The sequence below is a fragment of the Melopsittacus undulatus genome, chromosome 5 (genome assembly GCF_012275295.1).
Source record: "Melopsittacus undulatus isolate bMelUnd1 chromosome 5, bMelUnd1.mat.Z, whole genome shotgun sequence".
NCBI classification, from domain to species: Eukaryota; Metazoa; Chordata; class Aves; order Psittaciformes; family Psittaculidae; genus Melopsittacus; species Melopsittacus undulatus.
This window is the reverse complement of record NC_047531.1, coordinates 78,083,468-78,098,256: the sequence shown is the minus strand read 5'-3', so window position 1 is coordinate 78,098,256 and position 14,789 is coordinate 78,083,468. Positions and strand designations below refer to the sequence as shown.

The window sequence follows — 14,789 nt, the reverse complement described above, 5'->3', positions numbered from 1 at the left end:
CCATGAGAAAGCACATTCTGTTCAGGCAGATGACAGTAGTTTGCTTTTCCTACATAGGTCTGATAGTGACAATCAAGCCTGACCCCGAGAGCAGGTGCAATTTGGGAATGGGTAAGAAGTAGGTGAAAATGCTGAGCTGTGGGTTAAGAGACTTCCTGAGGAAAATATGCAGTCAAGATAGGTAGCTGGGTGGGGATGTGGTTGGGGAAGCTGCCTGTGACATAGTAGTCTAGAATCCTAGAATGACATTGGGAGAGTTGACTTTCTGGTTCTGGGCAAGTCTGACTTCCTTGTGGTGAGCCTTGACTGAGATTAAGCTCCACTGGGAGAGAGCTAATAGTCTCTACAAGAGTGGTAGTAACCTTCCTGAAGCAGCAGGCTTGGGGAGAATGCACCAGCCAACAAAGTAACAGCCCAGGGGCAGGAGTTGAACAGAGAGCTGTGCTGGTTGGCAGGAATTAACGTTCAGTTGAAGCTTTAAGTTTCAGTTTAGAGCAGATATTCTTCCACTTTTCCAACAGACCCATGGCCAGATTCCAAACAGGCCTTCCATGTTAGACTTCCATTGAAATTCAAAACCATATTTCACATCATGCCTAGAGTCACCTCCTTATGTCATGAGATATCTCCTCAAGTCAGGAGAAGGTTCCTCAGGCATGTGGAAGGGCTAATTCTGCCTATGCTCTGAATTGCTCAGTCTAAGCACTTAGGTTCTGTCCTCTCACTGGTGAGATGCTGAAACATGGTAAGAGTAACCATCTATATTAGCCATTCTAAAACCTTGCACACCATCAGAGGGTAAGGCCCTTTTTAAAATAGAGCTGGTTTAGTTCTTGACTGAAACTAAAGAAGGATATTGACATGTCTGTTTTATAGTTAAATGGCAAGACCACTTGCCTGAGAAGTGGGAGACCTCCATCCCAGTGGAGTTGCAAACTTATGTCTCCTTCTCAAAAGAATATCCTGATGACTAGATTTGATACTCAGACTCTGTTCTCATCCTCTCCTGTCATGAAGGACTAATTTATTGAAGAAAAAAAAGCATAAAATGCTGAGGCTAGGAAGAGATTTTGTTGACAATAGCCTTTAAGCATAAATCAGAGTCTCTGGTCTGTTTTGTTCTCACTGGACAGTATAGATATGTTGAACTGAAAATGGAGTGCATAAAGAACTGAATGCCCCAGCAGGTTCAAGATCAGCAGTGGGGTTTGGGCCCAACCCTGTTGCAGTGTTCCCTGTGGAGTAACCTTCCAGGCAGATCTCCAGCTGGCATGTGCACTCTCTGCCAGACTCCTGACAGGAGTTTACTTCGTTTTTAGAATTCCCAAGGCATACTTTGAGTTTCGTATTGGGAGCTGTAGAACACAATAAGGAGAGAAAAAAATAAATACAACTACTTAGGTAATATAGAAGGAAAAAAGCATGTGTTCTAGCTCATTGTAGATACCAGGTTGTGTTTTGAAACATCTGATTACCTTCAGATTTTGTCTAAATACTTAATCACTGTGTTAGAAAGGATGAGATTTTTTCACTTGTGAATTTCTCATAATAAAGATGCTGCCTCTATCTCAGTTTTTCTAGTCACAAAGTCTTACTGCTCTAACCAGCAATGTTAAAAGGTACAGGTTTCTGTGTCACTAACATTTATTTGTGTTGTAATGTGTCTTCCCATCAGCAATACGTTTTGGACGAATGCCAAGGTCTGAGAAGGCCAAGTTGAAGGCAGAAATTCTAACAGGTGAAAATTATGTAGAAGATTCAGAAATGGCAGATCTTAAATCACTTGCCAAAAGAATTCATGATGCTTACCTGAAAAACTTCAATATGAACAAGGTTAAAGCCAGAATCATCCTTGCAGGGAAAACTAGTAACAATCCAGTAAGTACTTTTGCAGTAACTTTAAAGTAAAGCTCTCAGGTATATAAGATAATTATAATCATTTTGTGAACTCTTAATCAGATCTACCAGATCTATACTTATTTTGTATCATGTTAATACAGACAATAAATATGTGAAAAGAATACCTGTAGTAAATACGGTTGCTTTTAGCCACTATCAGAATAGTAGGAAACTTAAGGAAAATCAGGTGATTAACTTGTAAATGGAAGCTTAAAATCTTAAATTATAGTAGACACACAAGGGAAAGATAATTAGTTCTTAATTAAAAGAAAGAAAAATGACATCTATATGTGAATATCTCTTGGTATGGGTTGGGAAAATGGTTCCAAAATAATTTATTTGACAGCGGAAGAATAAATCTGTTTTTTTCTGCCCCAAATGCCAGGATAAATCCTGTTATCTTTTAAGGTGTACAGGAGCTCTCCATGACTTCTGTTTTAATCACAACAATATTAATGGCAGGAGGGAAAAGAAAACTTGAGTTTGTAATTCTTTATTTACAGTTGTGGCCACTTCCTCACCTGCCCTTCCTGGTCTTTACTGTATGGTTACCTTGAAAGGGAGAAGCGAGCAAGGTTGTGAAGACACATATGCTGTAGAGGTTATTTTTCTCTTAGGATAATTTAGCCAAGTTCTACCTAATGCTATCACTCGCTTTTTGTTGTGTAGCACATGAGATTGTATAACCCTTGTAAGGACTGACTTTTTTCACTTTATGTGTATGTTTTTAAATTCTGCTGGGATTTATGTTAATTATATGTAGAAGATCGGTCTCTTATTTTACCAACAATTTTAATTTCAGGAGAAATTTGCAGGGAAGAGGCTTTACATATGCCACAATAAAAAAACATGTAACTGTGGGGATGAGTGTTATAAAAATTGTAAGCAAGCTGTCTTCTAAATTGTGGAACTTGGCATATTATAGTCTAGTCTAGCCAAGAATACAGGCTTCTACATTAAAAGAGAGACATACGAGTAATCCCAGTCTTTTTCATTGGATTAAATGGATGTATAAAATAGCACAGGCTTAAAATTTTGGGGGTACAAGCTGACATAAGCCTACAGTAAATACCATGCTTTAACACCTTACCAAGTAGGTATCTGCATAAAGTTCTTTTCACGCTTGTTGCCACATGTCACAATCACAAGTTAAAATATGTATCATACATGTAGGGATCCCAGATCACTTCACCCTAATTGTTGAGTTTCTATTTATGCGATCAAGGCTGGCATGTGTCTTGGTAAATTTACAAGTAAAAATTAAAGAAGAATAAGGCCTAGTATGTTATCAACAGGCTGGTTTCTCATTCTTCAGTACGCAGGGAAGAGAAGAGGTTTTTAAGCTATTTCATAATCTCTTGGGAAAACAAACATTTTAATTTTCTTGTGACTTTTTAACATAAAATTAGTAAAAAAAAGGAGGGGATTTGTTGTTAGTAATTCACCTGCTTCTGAACAATGCATTAACAGCTGATTTACTGAATCCTAATTCCTGTCACCACTATAATTCATTTGAGAATTAACTACTGTTTTTAACAATGGCAAGGTATCATTTTTAAATTTAGCTTCTGATTCATTTGCCACACATATTTTCTGCATAGTGAAATGATGATAAATCCCAAAAAAGATTTACAAGATAGTCTGCATCTTTCAAAGGGTTTAGAAGTGTGTTTATTGCTTTGCCACTTTCCATTCATATCCAGATGCACACAGAAATTTCTGTTCTGTGTGACACCAAGTATAGACGTGAGCTGGAAAGTGTAGCTGCCATAAGCATTTGAAAGTGAACAACTGTGGGAAACTATCATGCTTGACAGTTTTCCAAGTGAAATAAGTGAATTCTGTGAGTTTCTTAACAGAACACTAGGTGTTCCTCATGGTTTGCTTAGCATGTGCGGAACTGGATACATTTTCAATTGCCATGACTTTGGTAGGCCAGGGAGCATTGGGTTTTGTTATTTTCCTTTAGTGGATTGCCCTCTTCAGACATGTATCAAAATATTTTTGAATTCTAATTGTTCTTAGGAAAGTCTGAATACTTTTGCTTATGTGATGTTTGAAGTGACTAGCTCAACAGTTTGTAATGTACATACCTCTTTAAGCTAAGGGGATTATGGAAAACACCAGGATCAAGACTGGAATTTTGTGTTGTCTGATATTCTAGTGGGATTTTGGGTTTAGAGATGACTTAGCACTAATTGTAGCTAGAAAGATGAGTTGAATTTCTGTGGTAGATCAGCTGGGACATGGTCTATGAGAATCTGATAATAAAACACAAGAGTAGTAGAAGATTCATGTTCTTGTACAAATATGCTGTCCTATATTTAAATGACTGTCTGTATTCCCCCTAGGATACTTCAGGAAAGCAACATGATGTGCATCAAGTGTAGTTAGTTTAGGAATCGATAGGAGTGTAGGCAGAATAACGTGGACTTCTGGAGAAGGTAATACAAGTCTTTTGTGAACCTTCTGGGACTTGCTCTAAGATAGATACATGCATACTAAACACAGTACTTCTGGATCTTCACTAGAACTACTACATAGAACTAGATTAAAGCTATGTCATACATATTTACATTTTACTATTTGCATTGTTGTTGGCAGAGCAGACTTAAATGTTGCAGTTTGTAGTTCTATAATACTTGGTATCTCTATGCAGAAATATGAAATAACTCATGGTTTATTGATAGTTGAAGGCTGATCAGCATGAAAGTTAGATTATCAAAATTCCTATTCTTTAGGAAACCAGTGATTAATAACCGTTATTTTGAAACTGAATTAGTTTTGTTTTTTCCTCTGTAGCCATTTGTTATACATGATATGGATACCTTGTGTATGGCAGAGAAGACTCTGGTGGCAAAACTGGTGGCCAATGGAATTCAGAACAAGGAAGCAGAGGTTCGGATCTTCCACTGCTGCCAGTGTACGTCTGTAGAGACAGTCACTGAACTTACTGAATTTGCCAAATCTATACCTGGCTTCTCCAATCTCGACTTGAATGATCAAGTGACACTGTTAAAATACGGAGTTTATGAAGCCATATTTGCCATGTTAGCATCTGTGATGAACAAGGATGGGATGCTAGTTGCCTATGGAAATGGTTTTATAACCCGGGAGTTCCTGAAAAGCCTGAGAAAGCCATTCTGTGATATAATGGAGCCAAAATTTGATTTTGCAATGAAATTCAATGCACTGGAATTGGATGATAGTGATATATCCCTTTTTGTTGCTGCCATCATTTGCTGTGGAGGTAAGCATTGCATCTTTGGTCTTTTAAGGTAGTAAATTTTAATATTCCTGTGAATCAATAATTTTAATGGACAAGATTATATATGTCTTGAAGATTCAGTTCTATCTCTAACAATGTCATCTTGCCTTTTAGCATGTTTCATGGAAGATACTGTGTAACCGTTAGCAGTCTTGATGCTGTATTTGTAGAATTGTAGATGTGCTTGGAATTACTGTTAAGCCTCATTAGAGAGGGGTCTAGCTACTCTCTGTTATCAAAAGTGAGATGTGAAGAGTGTTGGTGGGGTTTTGTTTGGGGTTGGAAAGATTATTTTTTAATCATAGAATGTTTGCGCTGGGAGAGACCTTAAACCTCATCCCACTCCAATCTGCTGCCACAGGCAGGGACACCTTCCATTAGACCAGGTTGTTCAAAGTCCCACCCAACCTGTCCTTGAACACTGCCAGGAATGGGGCAGCCACGGGTTCTCTGGGCAACCTGTGCCAGTGCCTCACCACCCTCTCTGCAATGTCTCCATAGCAGAGGTCCTCCAGCCCCCTTTATCATCCTCATGGCCTCCTATGGACTCATTCCAACAGGTCCACGTCCCTCTTATGTTCAGGTCCCCAGAGCTGAGCGCAGTACTCCAGGTGAAGTCTCATGAGAGCTGAGCAGAGGGGCAGGATCACCTCCTTTGACCTGCTGGTCACACTCCTTTTGATGCAGCACAGGATACAATTGGCTCTCTGGGCTGTGCGTGCACACTGAAGCCGGCTTCAGTTTCTCATCAACCAACACCCCCATGTCCTTCTCCACAGGGCTGCTCTCAATCCAGTCTCTGCCCAGTCTGTATTTGTGTTTATGATTACCCTGACCCAGGTGTAGGACCTTGTACTTTGCTTTGTTGAACTTCATGAGGTTGGCACTGGCCACTTCTCAAGTGTGTCAAGGTCCATCTGCATGGCATCCCTTTGCTCTCACATGTTGACTGAACCACATACCTTGTTGTCATCAGCAGACTTGCTGAGGGTGTACTGAATCCCACTGTCACTGTTGCCAACAAAGATATTAAACAGAGAAAAAGAAAATAAAAGATCAAGAAAGTTCCAACCGCTGCTCCTGCCTGCTGTTCTTGCATTCTGCCAAATTCACAGGGTGTTTCACTGCCCTGGTTGCATCCTTAGCAGTTACAAGGAGACATGCAACCTGTGGACTTTCAGAAGCTTCATGTACTAGTTTAGATAGCAAATCAAGATCCAGTCATGATTTTTTTTTTGCACAATAAATTGGTGTTTTAGCATTTTCAGAAGTGAAGAGAGTTCTTTGAAGGCAAAATGTTTTGTTTTGCTTTGCCCCTCTATCCTCCTCCTAGGAACTAGCTTAAGTTCTCAAGAAGCAGATGTAGTCTGTTGTCCCAGACTTCTTACAGAGAAATTTAATCTGGAGAGTGAAGATGTTACAGGACTAAGTAGATGAAAAAGAGATCATATACTAGAAAGAGTGAAACATCCTTAATAGGGGCTTCTCTGTATCCTGTCAATAACTTGTGCTATGACAGGAACCAAGCCTGCCACTTACGTCTTGCTATATTGCTACCAAACTTCAAGAACTCTCTAGAAATAACCACATGCTTTTTCCATTGTTACTGTTTGAATTCTGTTACCATGCAGAATATAAAACTGGATACTTCTGGTTTTGAGGGTGAGAGAATGGTGGGGGTGTTGTGCTTTTGTGACATGAGCTGTATTTAGTGGTATGAAATCTCAAATAACTGTTGGCATTGATGAAAGTTAGGCAGAAGGGATAAGAAAGACCTTTTGTTTGTTTGTTTTTCTTGTCTTTCAGATTCATTTTGAGCCTCATTACCCTCAGTGTATAATGTAAACATACACTGTAGCCTATGATATAGAACCTATAAAGTAGCTTACTTTAAGAAATAATTCTAAAATTATGACATGTATTCTTTTGCTTGTGTTGAGAACAGATCGCCCTGGTCTTGTGAATGTAGGACACATTGAAAAAATGCAGGAGAGCATTGTGCATGTACTGAAACTTCACCTGCAAACCAACCATCCTGATGACACCTTCCTCTTCCCAAAACTCCTCCAAAAAATGGCTGACCTCCGACAACTAGTCACAGAGCATGCTCAGCTTGTTCAGATAATTAAGAAGACTGAATCTGATGCACATTTACACCCTTTACTACAGGAAATCTACAGGGACATGTACTAAAGATTTTTAGTATTTTTTTCCACAATATTTAAAGACGAGCAATACTAATAATGGATGGGAGCAAAGCTACTTGCACAGTCATCTGCTGTTCACTCAGCCCAGAAAAACCTAATGCTGGGTAGCTGGAGTGTTACACTTCTTTTGGTTTGGGATCTTTTGTCTTTTTTTGCAAGATTTCTGCAGAAAAGTACTGATCATAGTGCTCGTGAAGTGTCTTACAATGGTTCTTTTACTTGGAAATTTGAAGATTGGTAAGGAATACGTATTTGTATAATAAATCAGAATGTTAAGTAACAGCAATGAACAAAATTGTATTTCCTCTTGGCTTAGTCATTTTAGAATTACTGTAACAAATCCCACAAATTCTGTGCAGGCATATGCACAATCATAAAGGTTATGCACTTTTGGCTAATGGTAATTACTGAGAACCAACTAACACTTTTCCTTACAGCAGTCAGTCTAGGTGTATGAAATGCTTGGATATTACTGTACATACACATCTAAAACATTTGAAAGACCTTTAATCCACTGCTGCTTTAATTCCATGAAAGGCAGTACAGCTTCATATAGTATTACATTGGTATACCTTAGGATTAGCCTAGGTGTATCCTAGTAAGGTTACACCTTAGGACTAGCATGTTTAAAAGATGGTTCGTTTATGAAATGGATTGAAGTCTGAACAGTTATCTACAATACAGCAGAGATGCTCCATTCAGCTGTTTCTTGAAGAGTAAATGTGATAAAGCAATGGAACCCTTTTTTCAAGTGTTTTAAGGAAATATGAAAGTGTCCCTGAGGAAAAATGGTGTCATACCATGTGTATTTTGGAGAACTTGTAATAGCTCAAGCAGTTTTGGCTTTAAAATGTTATTTTGTATTAGCAAGAGTTTTGGAGAGACTGAAAACTCTGATCCTGGCCCAGAGAAAAAAATTCCAACTGCACAGCATTCTAGTGCCATGATAGCTGACTCTGAAGATTTGATTGCATAGGAAAGGCACCTTCTTTCTAGACAAGTATCTTGGCAGTACAGAATTGTTTGGATCTGTTTACTTTTGTGATGAATGTGGTGTTTCATTCTTTCCAGTTGTCCACTCAGCTGTATTTCTTTCTGTTCTTAGGCCTTGTCGATGGAAGTATTAGCTAGATTACTTCACCAAATTTTGTCCTTGTGGATAAGGGGAAAATATTACCAAGAACAGCATTTGTAGGTATCGTTTGTGCAATATTGTGAAAGAGAGCACAGTTGAGAGTAAGTTTATCACTGAGAGCAAACTCTGATTTTACAATAGTATGTACTGCTAATGCAAAATAAGCCATAAGGAAAGTGCTTGACTTTGATAAAAGATCCTGTAAAATGGCAGAGAGTACTACACAAAAGTACTAGCTGCATGCAAGACACTGTGCTATTTCTTTTTCTATTTTAATATGGTGACTTCACATTGTTTCCTTATTTTAGTGTTTGTTTCGTAACACAAAGATCTCAGGAGCCAATCTTAGCATTTTCACTATAGTTAAACTTTCAGTGGCACAGGAGAACACTTTGTACTTGTTTTATTGTAGCACATTTGAAGAGTTCAGAATCATACACCTTTACTAGACTAATTAAGTAAGATCATTGAAGTGCGGACATCACACCATGATTCTCATTTTAGTCACTTGTTTCTTTACAGGCCCGCTGGCATAGCTATACACTGGATAAATTACAGGTTTAAAAGCAACTTGTCTTTTATCCAGACAATGGTCATTAGCAGAGGTTTTGGTGTCAGATATATTTAGTGTAAAATATTGAAGCATAGGCCTCAAATTTGGTGACCATTGAGGTCAGGATAGAAGCAATGAAAGCACATGCACAAAAATTTCTCCTCTTCCCTGCTGCCAGTGGGCAACAGAAAGAAATAGCCCTTACATTACAGCTACTTCTAACACTTCATTAAGAGAAGATTGTTGGTCTTAACAGGAAACAGTAGATGAGAAATGGGTTGTCTTTTGTGGTTTACAGCAGTACAAGGTACGCCCTCAGAAATAACAAGAGGATTTTAGCAGTGATGCTGCTTTGTTCTTCCAGTCAGCCATGTTTCACTAGAGGACTGAGGGGTTTGTGATGGCTCTAATACCCAAATGTTTTATTTTCTAAAAAATGTATAAGCTGAATTTTCTTCCCCCAAAGCTTAGATATTTGCAAAGAGCAAATCCCAAAGTCATGTTCCATAGTCTGGGAGTACAGAAGTTTCTCAAGAAACCCAGACACAGTCAGTGTGGACAAAACCTGTTTTTCCTGCTCTTGTTCTCCAAAGTGTCTAAACCAGTTTTCTGAAATCTTAAAAAAAAAAAAATGGAAAATTTCATAACAAGTATATAAATTCTCAGCTAAACTATTAAGAATTGCAAACAGCAAGATGCAGTGGAAGACATAATGTTTAGCTGTATTAGCAGCTGCTTGTAACAGGTTCCTATTATTGGCATTAGTGAAGGGTGTAATTTGCATTTCTCCTGTTCCAGATCCATTTTGTTTTGTTAGTTGAAAACCAGCAAGCATTTTTTGGCTAGCTCCTTGGACACTGAAGTTTGATTTCTGTTTTAAATTCAATTGCAGACCTTTATGAGAAAAAAAAGGAAAGAACACATCTCTGCATTACAGAAATATGAACAAGATGTTAATATAGCCTAAAATTCTGGATGGATTCCACTGCCCACACTGCTGCACTGAGCGCTTACCCACAGCCTCTTTAAAGAGTGGCACAGGGCAGATGATTCACTTCCACAGCGTTAATGGCCGAAACAGGTTCTGAATTTCTACCTTCCACTTTTAATGAAGTACATTCACTACTTCAGTAGGTGACTGCAGTAGGCTTTTGCCATTTCAGACTGACCCCATTTGTGTTCCTTTCTTGGAAGTTCAGAATCTGAACTAGTTTGAAATCTATTACTGAGGAGCCTTCAGCATCTCCATCTTATACATGTTGTCCAATACTTTAAAATGCCCCTTCTGTGGAGGGAAATAAAGGGATCAGACTGTAGAATTAAAAAAGTATCGAAGATTTACTGACTTGTTAGGTACAGTTTTAGTCTGATTCTTACCAATGTAACTGCTATCATAGCACTGAAGTGCTCTGGTTAGCAATCAGGTACCCACAAACAGGTTGAGACAAGAGACAGCAGATGGATAGAGAAAAATCCTAGGAAACAATGGTACAACTTAAGTTCTCAACAACCATACAGATTGCTCATTTTTTGACGGTTGTTTTGGGGGGGTTTATTTATTGGGATGCTCTAGGTACTTTGACAAGGGGAAAGAAAAAACCCCAAAGTTTTCATGTCCAGTATTAGGGAAATCTGATGTTCATTTGTATCTCCCTCTTAGATATTTTCCTTAAAGGTGTACTGTCTTCAGTGTAACAGCACACAACTGCTGTTTAAAAGCAAGAATCAGTTACATTGTACCTTTTTAAATTTCAGAATCCCTCATCTATTTTCAACACCAACTGACAGACAATAGGTAAAAATGTCAAGAAATTGAATCTTTCTTTGCATTTAAAGAAACCTTTTTTATTTAATTGTAATTTCTATGTGCCTTTGTGCTTTGGTTCTAGCCAGCTGCTAGGAAGCTGAAGTGTTGCCAAAGAGTGTATTTTTGCCTCATTTCTGGCCCGCACAGATTTAGGAAATACCAGCAGTTGCACTAAGTCTGTTCTCATGAGAGAGCTAGCACAAGTTTGCATATCAAAGAGCTTATAATAAGCATCTAAACATTTGTTTGTTTATTCAAACTGCTAAAACTTGGGGAGATTTACGCATCACGGGAGCTGGGTCACATACTATTGAATTGAATTTCCGCCTTAATTTCTAATGGAAAGCCTGGAAGACTTATGCACCATCTCAGACAAAGCAGTTGGAGATTACACTGTAGCTGCCTGTACTGTATTTGAAGAGGAACAATTTCAGCCCTGTCTCTCCTTAACAGGATCCCTCTTACTTGGTTGAAAACCTGCAGCTACACTGAACAAATACATTTGCAGCTATTCTGATACTGCTTAGACATGAGGTCTTTCTTACAAATAATGGTCCTTCCCTGAAAGCCCTAATCCTTTAGTAAGTGTTGAAATGTAAGGTGTAGCATGGCATCTAGTGCTTGCTTGTATCTCAAGTGCTTTCTTGATAGTCCATTGCATATGTTGGGGTTTTTTAATCTAGGTTTAATCAGCTTTATTATCCTCCTTTTACTAGAGGTTTAAATTATATGTGGGTTTGATCTAAGGTTATTGATATTGTTATGTGTTGTGGGATTTATTGTTTAAAATAATGTAATACCATTTCTTTATGTTTCAATTTGTAAAATACAAGAAGATAATTGCAGGGTATAAACTTTCACTAAATTATATTACAGAGATGCTTTAAGAAAAATATATAAATTATTTAATTTAAATATATGTTTCATACTTTATCTTGTGAACCCTTTTGTACAGTGAGGAAAGATGTACTTTTATGAGGCAAGGATAATGGGCCTGAAGTCAAGGACAAACTGCTATTTATCCCTGTCGTTATTAATGTACCATTTGTGAAGAAGTATGACAAATTCTGCAACCTATCAGTGTTTGGTATAATTGTAACAACAGTTTAGAATATATTTTCACATGGAACATAGACTTTCTTTTATTCAGTTTTAATAAAAGCCTAGGTGAAGAAGAGCTGCAATCCCAAAATCGAGTTGGTATTTTTAATGTTTTAAATCAAGTTGACTGATGGGAGAGTTTCTAGCACAAGATGCTGAAATGCCATTACTGGCTTTTCTATAGGAGTGTTCCCTTGATGATTTTTAGTAGAGATGAAGTCAGAATCTGTTTTTAGGGATTTTGTGTCCTGTGATTCAAGTGTGACAGTCTGTGCCTACAGCATTCCTGATAACAAATTGTGGTACCGAAATACTTTTAAGTTACCTTTTAAAGGTATACCTCTTATTTTGCTGCAGTCGAAACGTAGCATCTGGTACAAGCACAGTGTATTATGAATGTTCCACCTGCGATTTATACTTAGTGCATTTTATTTGTAATAGATAGTATTTTATTTCCCCAAATCACTGTAACTTGCAATCTTCACTTGCTCAGTGTCGCCATACACGTATATTGCCTACTAAGATGTTTGTGTCATATTGGTGAAAGCTCTGCTGGACTTCCTTGTGCCAACCAACAGCTACTTCTTTTCTGAACTTCATAGGCAGCAATGATAAAAACCCCTGTAAAAGGTACTAGCAGATGTCACGTTACACTGTAAATACCTGATACAAATTCATTGTTAACTAAACCCATCCTAGGGCAAGGGTGTTGCCTCTTTTGTTTTCTGTAATGTGCTTACAGGGGTTTTTAATCTTTTTCTGCTTCTGAAGCTGTTCTGGTTTGTTTTTCTTAAACACCTTTTGTGCTTGTTGATCTTGTCAGATTCCATTGCCAGGGTGTTTCAAAAGAGAATTTCTATTGCAAGGACCTCAATTTCAGATGAGTTGCCCCTGCCCAGGGGATAGGCTGCATACACAAAAGAGATTAATCTGATTACTGGTTGGGCCTTAAACAAGGACTGCAAGATCAAGCATGAGGTACTTAAAATTGGTTTTGAGTATTTTGGTATGTTTTCTTAGGCTGGATATGCAGTAATCCCCATTGTGGAAAAGACACCAACCGGCCTTATGATTAATGCAAGACATTTCCTGGCATTCTTTACACTTGAAAGGAAAAAAAGCTGGCGGCATGGGAAAACACAGACCATCCGCACTGTTGGCAACGTGCGAATACTGCATCCTACACCTAACTGTGTAGGAGTGCCGTGTAATCATTCAAAACGTGTTTGTGCCGTGCAGCATCAGAAGGTTACCAAACCTTCTGGTGGGTGATTCATATGCAAATAACCATGCAGAGCACTGTTCAAATCCATGCTTTGTTACCTCTGGCACACTGGGATATTCTAGGTGCAATTTGCCTCGCAGTACTGTAGGGTTGCCTTTGTGGAGACAAGGTGCCTTTGCTGTCCTGTTAGTAAGAGCTGTTTGTGGTGCCGTGCATGTATTCAGGTATCTGCAGGCACTCGCCAGCAGTGCTGCTCAGCAGAGGGTCACTGAGGAGCCTGCTGCGGCTCTTCTGCTGCTGGTGCTTCTGCAGACAGCAGCAAGGAGCTGCTTCTGATCAAATCACTCCCCTGGGAAGTGAATCCTGGGGGTTAGGTGGGTATGTGAAACCATGGCTCTGTCTCAGTAGCCACAAGTACTTTCCTCTGGTTTCAGAAGTGGACGAACACTTACAGCTTTAGTTATTGCTTTAGTCTCAACAAATCTAATCAATGTTTTGATATTACGGATTTGAACAAGAACACCCCTTGTGACTGTTTGACCAAGTCTGGTTTATCGGCTATGAAGGTGAGCTGTTTCATGTTGCTCCTGCTATTTCACAGCTTTTGCAAACAATGGCTCTAAATTTTGTTTAGGAATGTAACACAACAGTTTAATGACATCATGGTGTTAACACCCTTTATCACATCTTAAATGGTCTTATATCTGATGTGACACAAAAAAGCACATTTTTGTTAAGGTTGCCAAACCCTAATTACTGCAGCTAACAAGTGTTTATAATTAAACCAAGATATCAATATTAAAGAATAACAAAAACCAACAAAAACCAGATCATTGTTTCCAGTCACCTCTAGTTTTAGGTTTTGGGTACGTTTTATGACAGTAAATACGGAACCTACAAAGAGCAGCCGTTTTTCGCAGGGAGTAATCAAACCTAATTCTCATGGAATGCTTGTTTCCCAGTAAAATACCACTAATTCAAGCCAAGTTCCCAAGTTTCTTTCTGTCGGAACAATGCAAATGACATTTTCAAGAAGGAACAGAAGCCCTGGTCTTGCAGGGATTTGTGGGAAAGACTTGCACTTGTGAATGTAAAAATGACACATGGTTAAATATGATGATGCATTCTCAAATGTTACCAGCCTTCTGATCTAGGATGACACAAACTTGAACTAAACGTTTTTCTTCTTTTTTACATTCTGATTTTTTCCTGTCTCCTTTAAAAACAAGAGGTTGAATTCATAGTGTTTGTATAGAGACTGGTAGGAACCTATGTGCTTTAAAAAAGAGTAACCCTTTAAGACTGTAAACACAGGTAATTTGAAATACGGATTTGCCTTAATGGTTCAAGAAAAAAATAAAGTATTTTTAAAAGTGAATTTAATGACTTGTGCTGATCTTTTATTTCTAGGAAAGTAATTCACTGTAATGTCATGGGTTTGAGACACACTCGTTACCCTCTGATGGATGCTTCTTGCACATTATCCAAAGCAGCTGCCAAGTCTTAACTGAGTCCTTCATTCAGTGACCATGCCTGCATGGGTAACTTTTATGTACACAAAAGTAGTTGTGTTCTTTACCCTCATACAACCACT

The 14,789-nt window shown here is 38.4% G+C and overlaps 1 protein-coding gene across 3 annotated transcripts in view; it reads left to right on the top strand.

Annotated features, from left to right (window-relative positions):
• Positions 1 to 14,573, top strand: part of PPARA (peroxisome proliferator activated receptor alpha) — a 39,744-nt gene extending 25,171 nt beyond the window's left edge. For all 3 annotated transcript variants that reach the window (XM_031048004.2, XM_031048003.2, XM_031048005.2), the window contains 3 exons: positions 1,676 to 1,878; positions 4,702 to 5,149; positions 7,113 to 14,573. In XM_031048004.2, the coding sequence (XP_030903864.1) occupies positions 1,676 to 1,878; positions 4,702 to 5,149; positions 7,113 to 7,360 (899 nt within the window). In that variant the 3' untranslated portion in view covers positions 7,361 to 14,573. The remainder of the gene's footprint in view (positions 1 to 1,675; positions 1,879 to 4,701; positions 5,150 to 7,112) is intronic.
• The last annotated feature ends 216 nt before the right edge of the window (positions 14,574 to 14,789 follow it).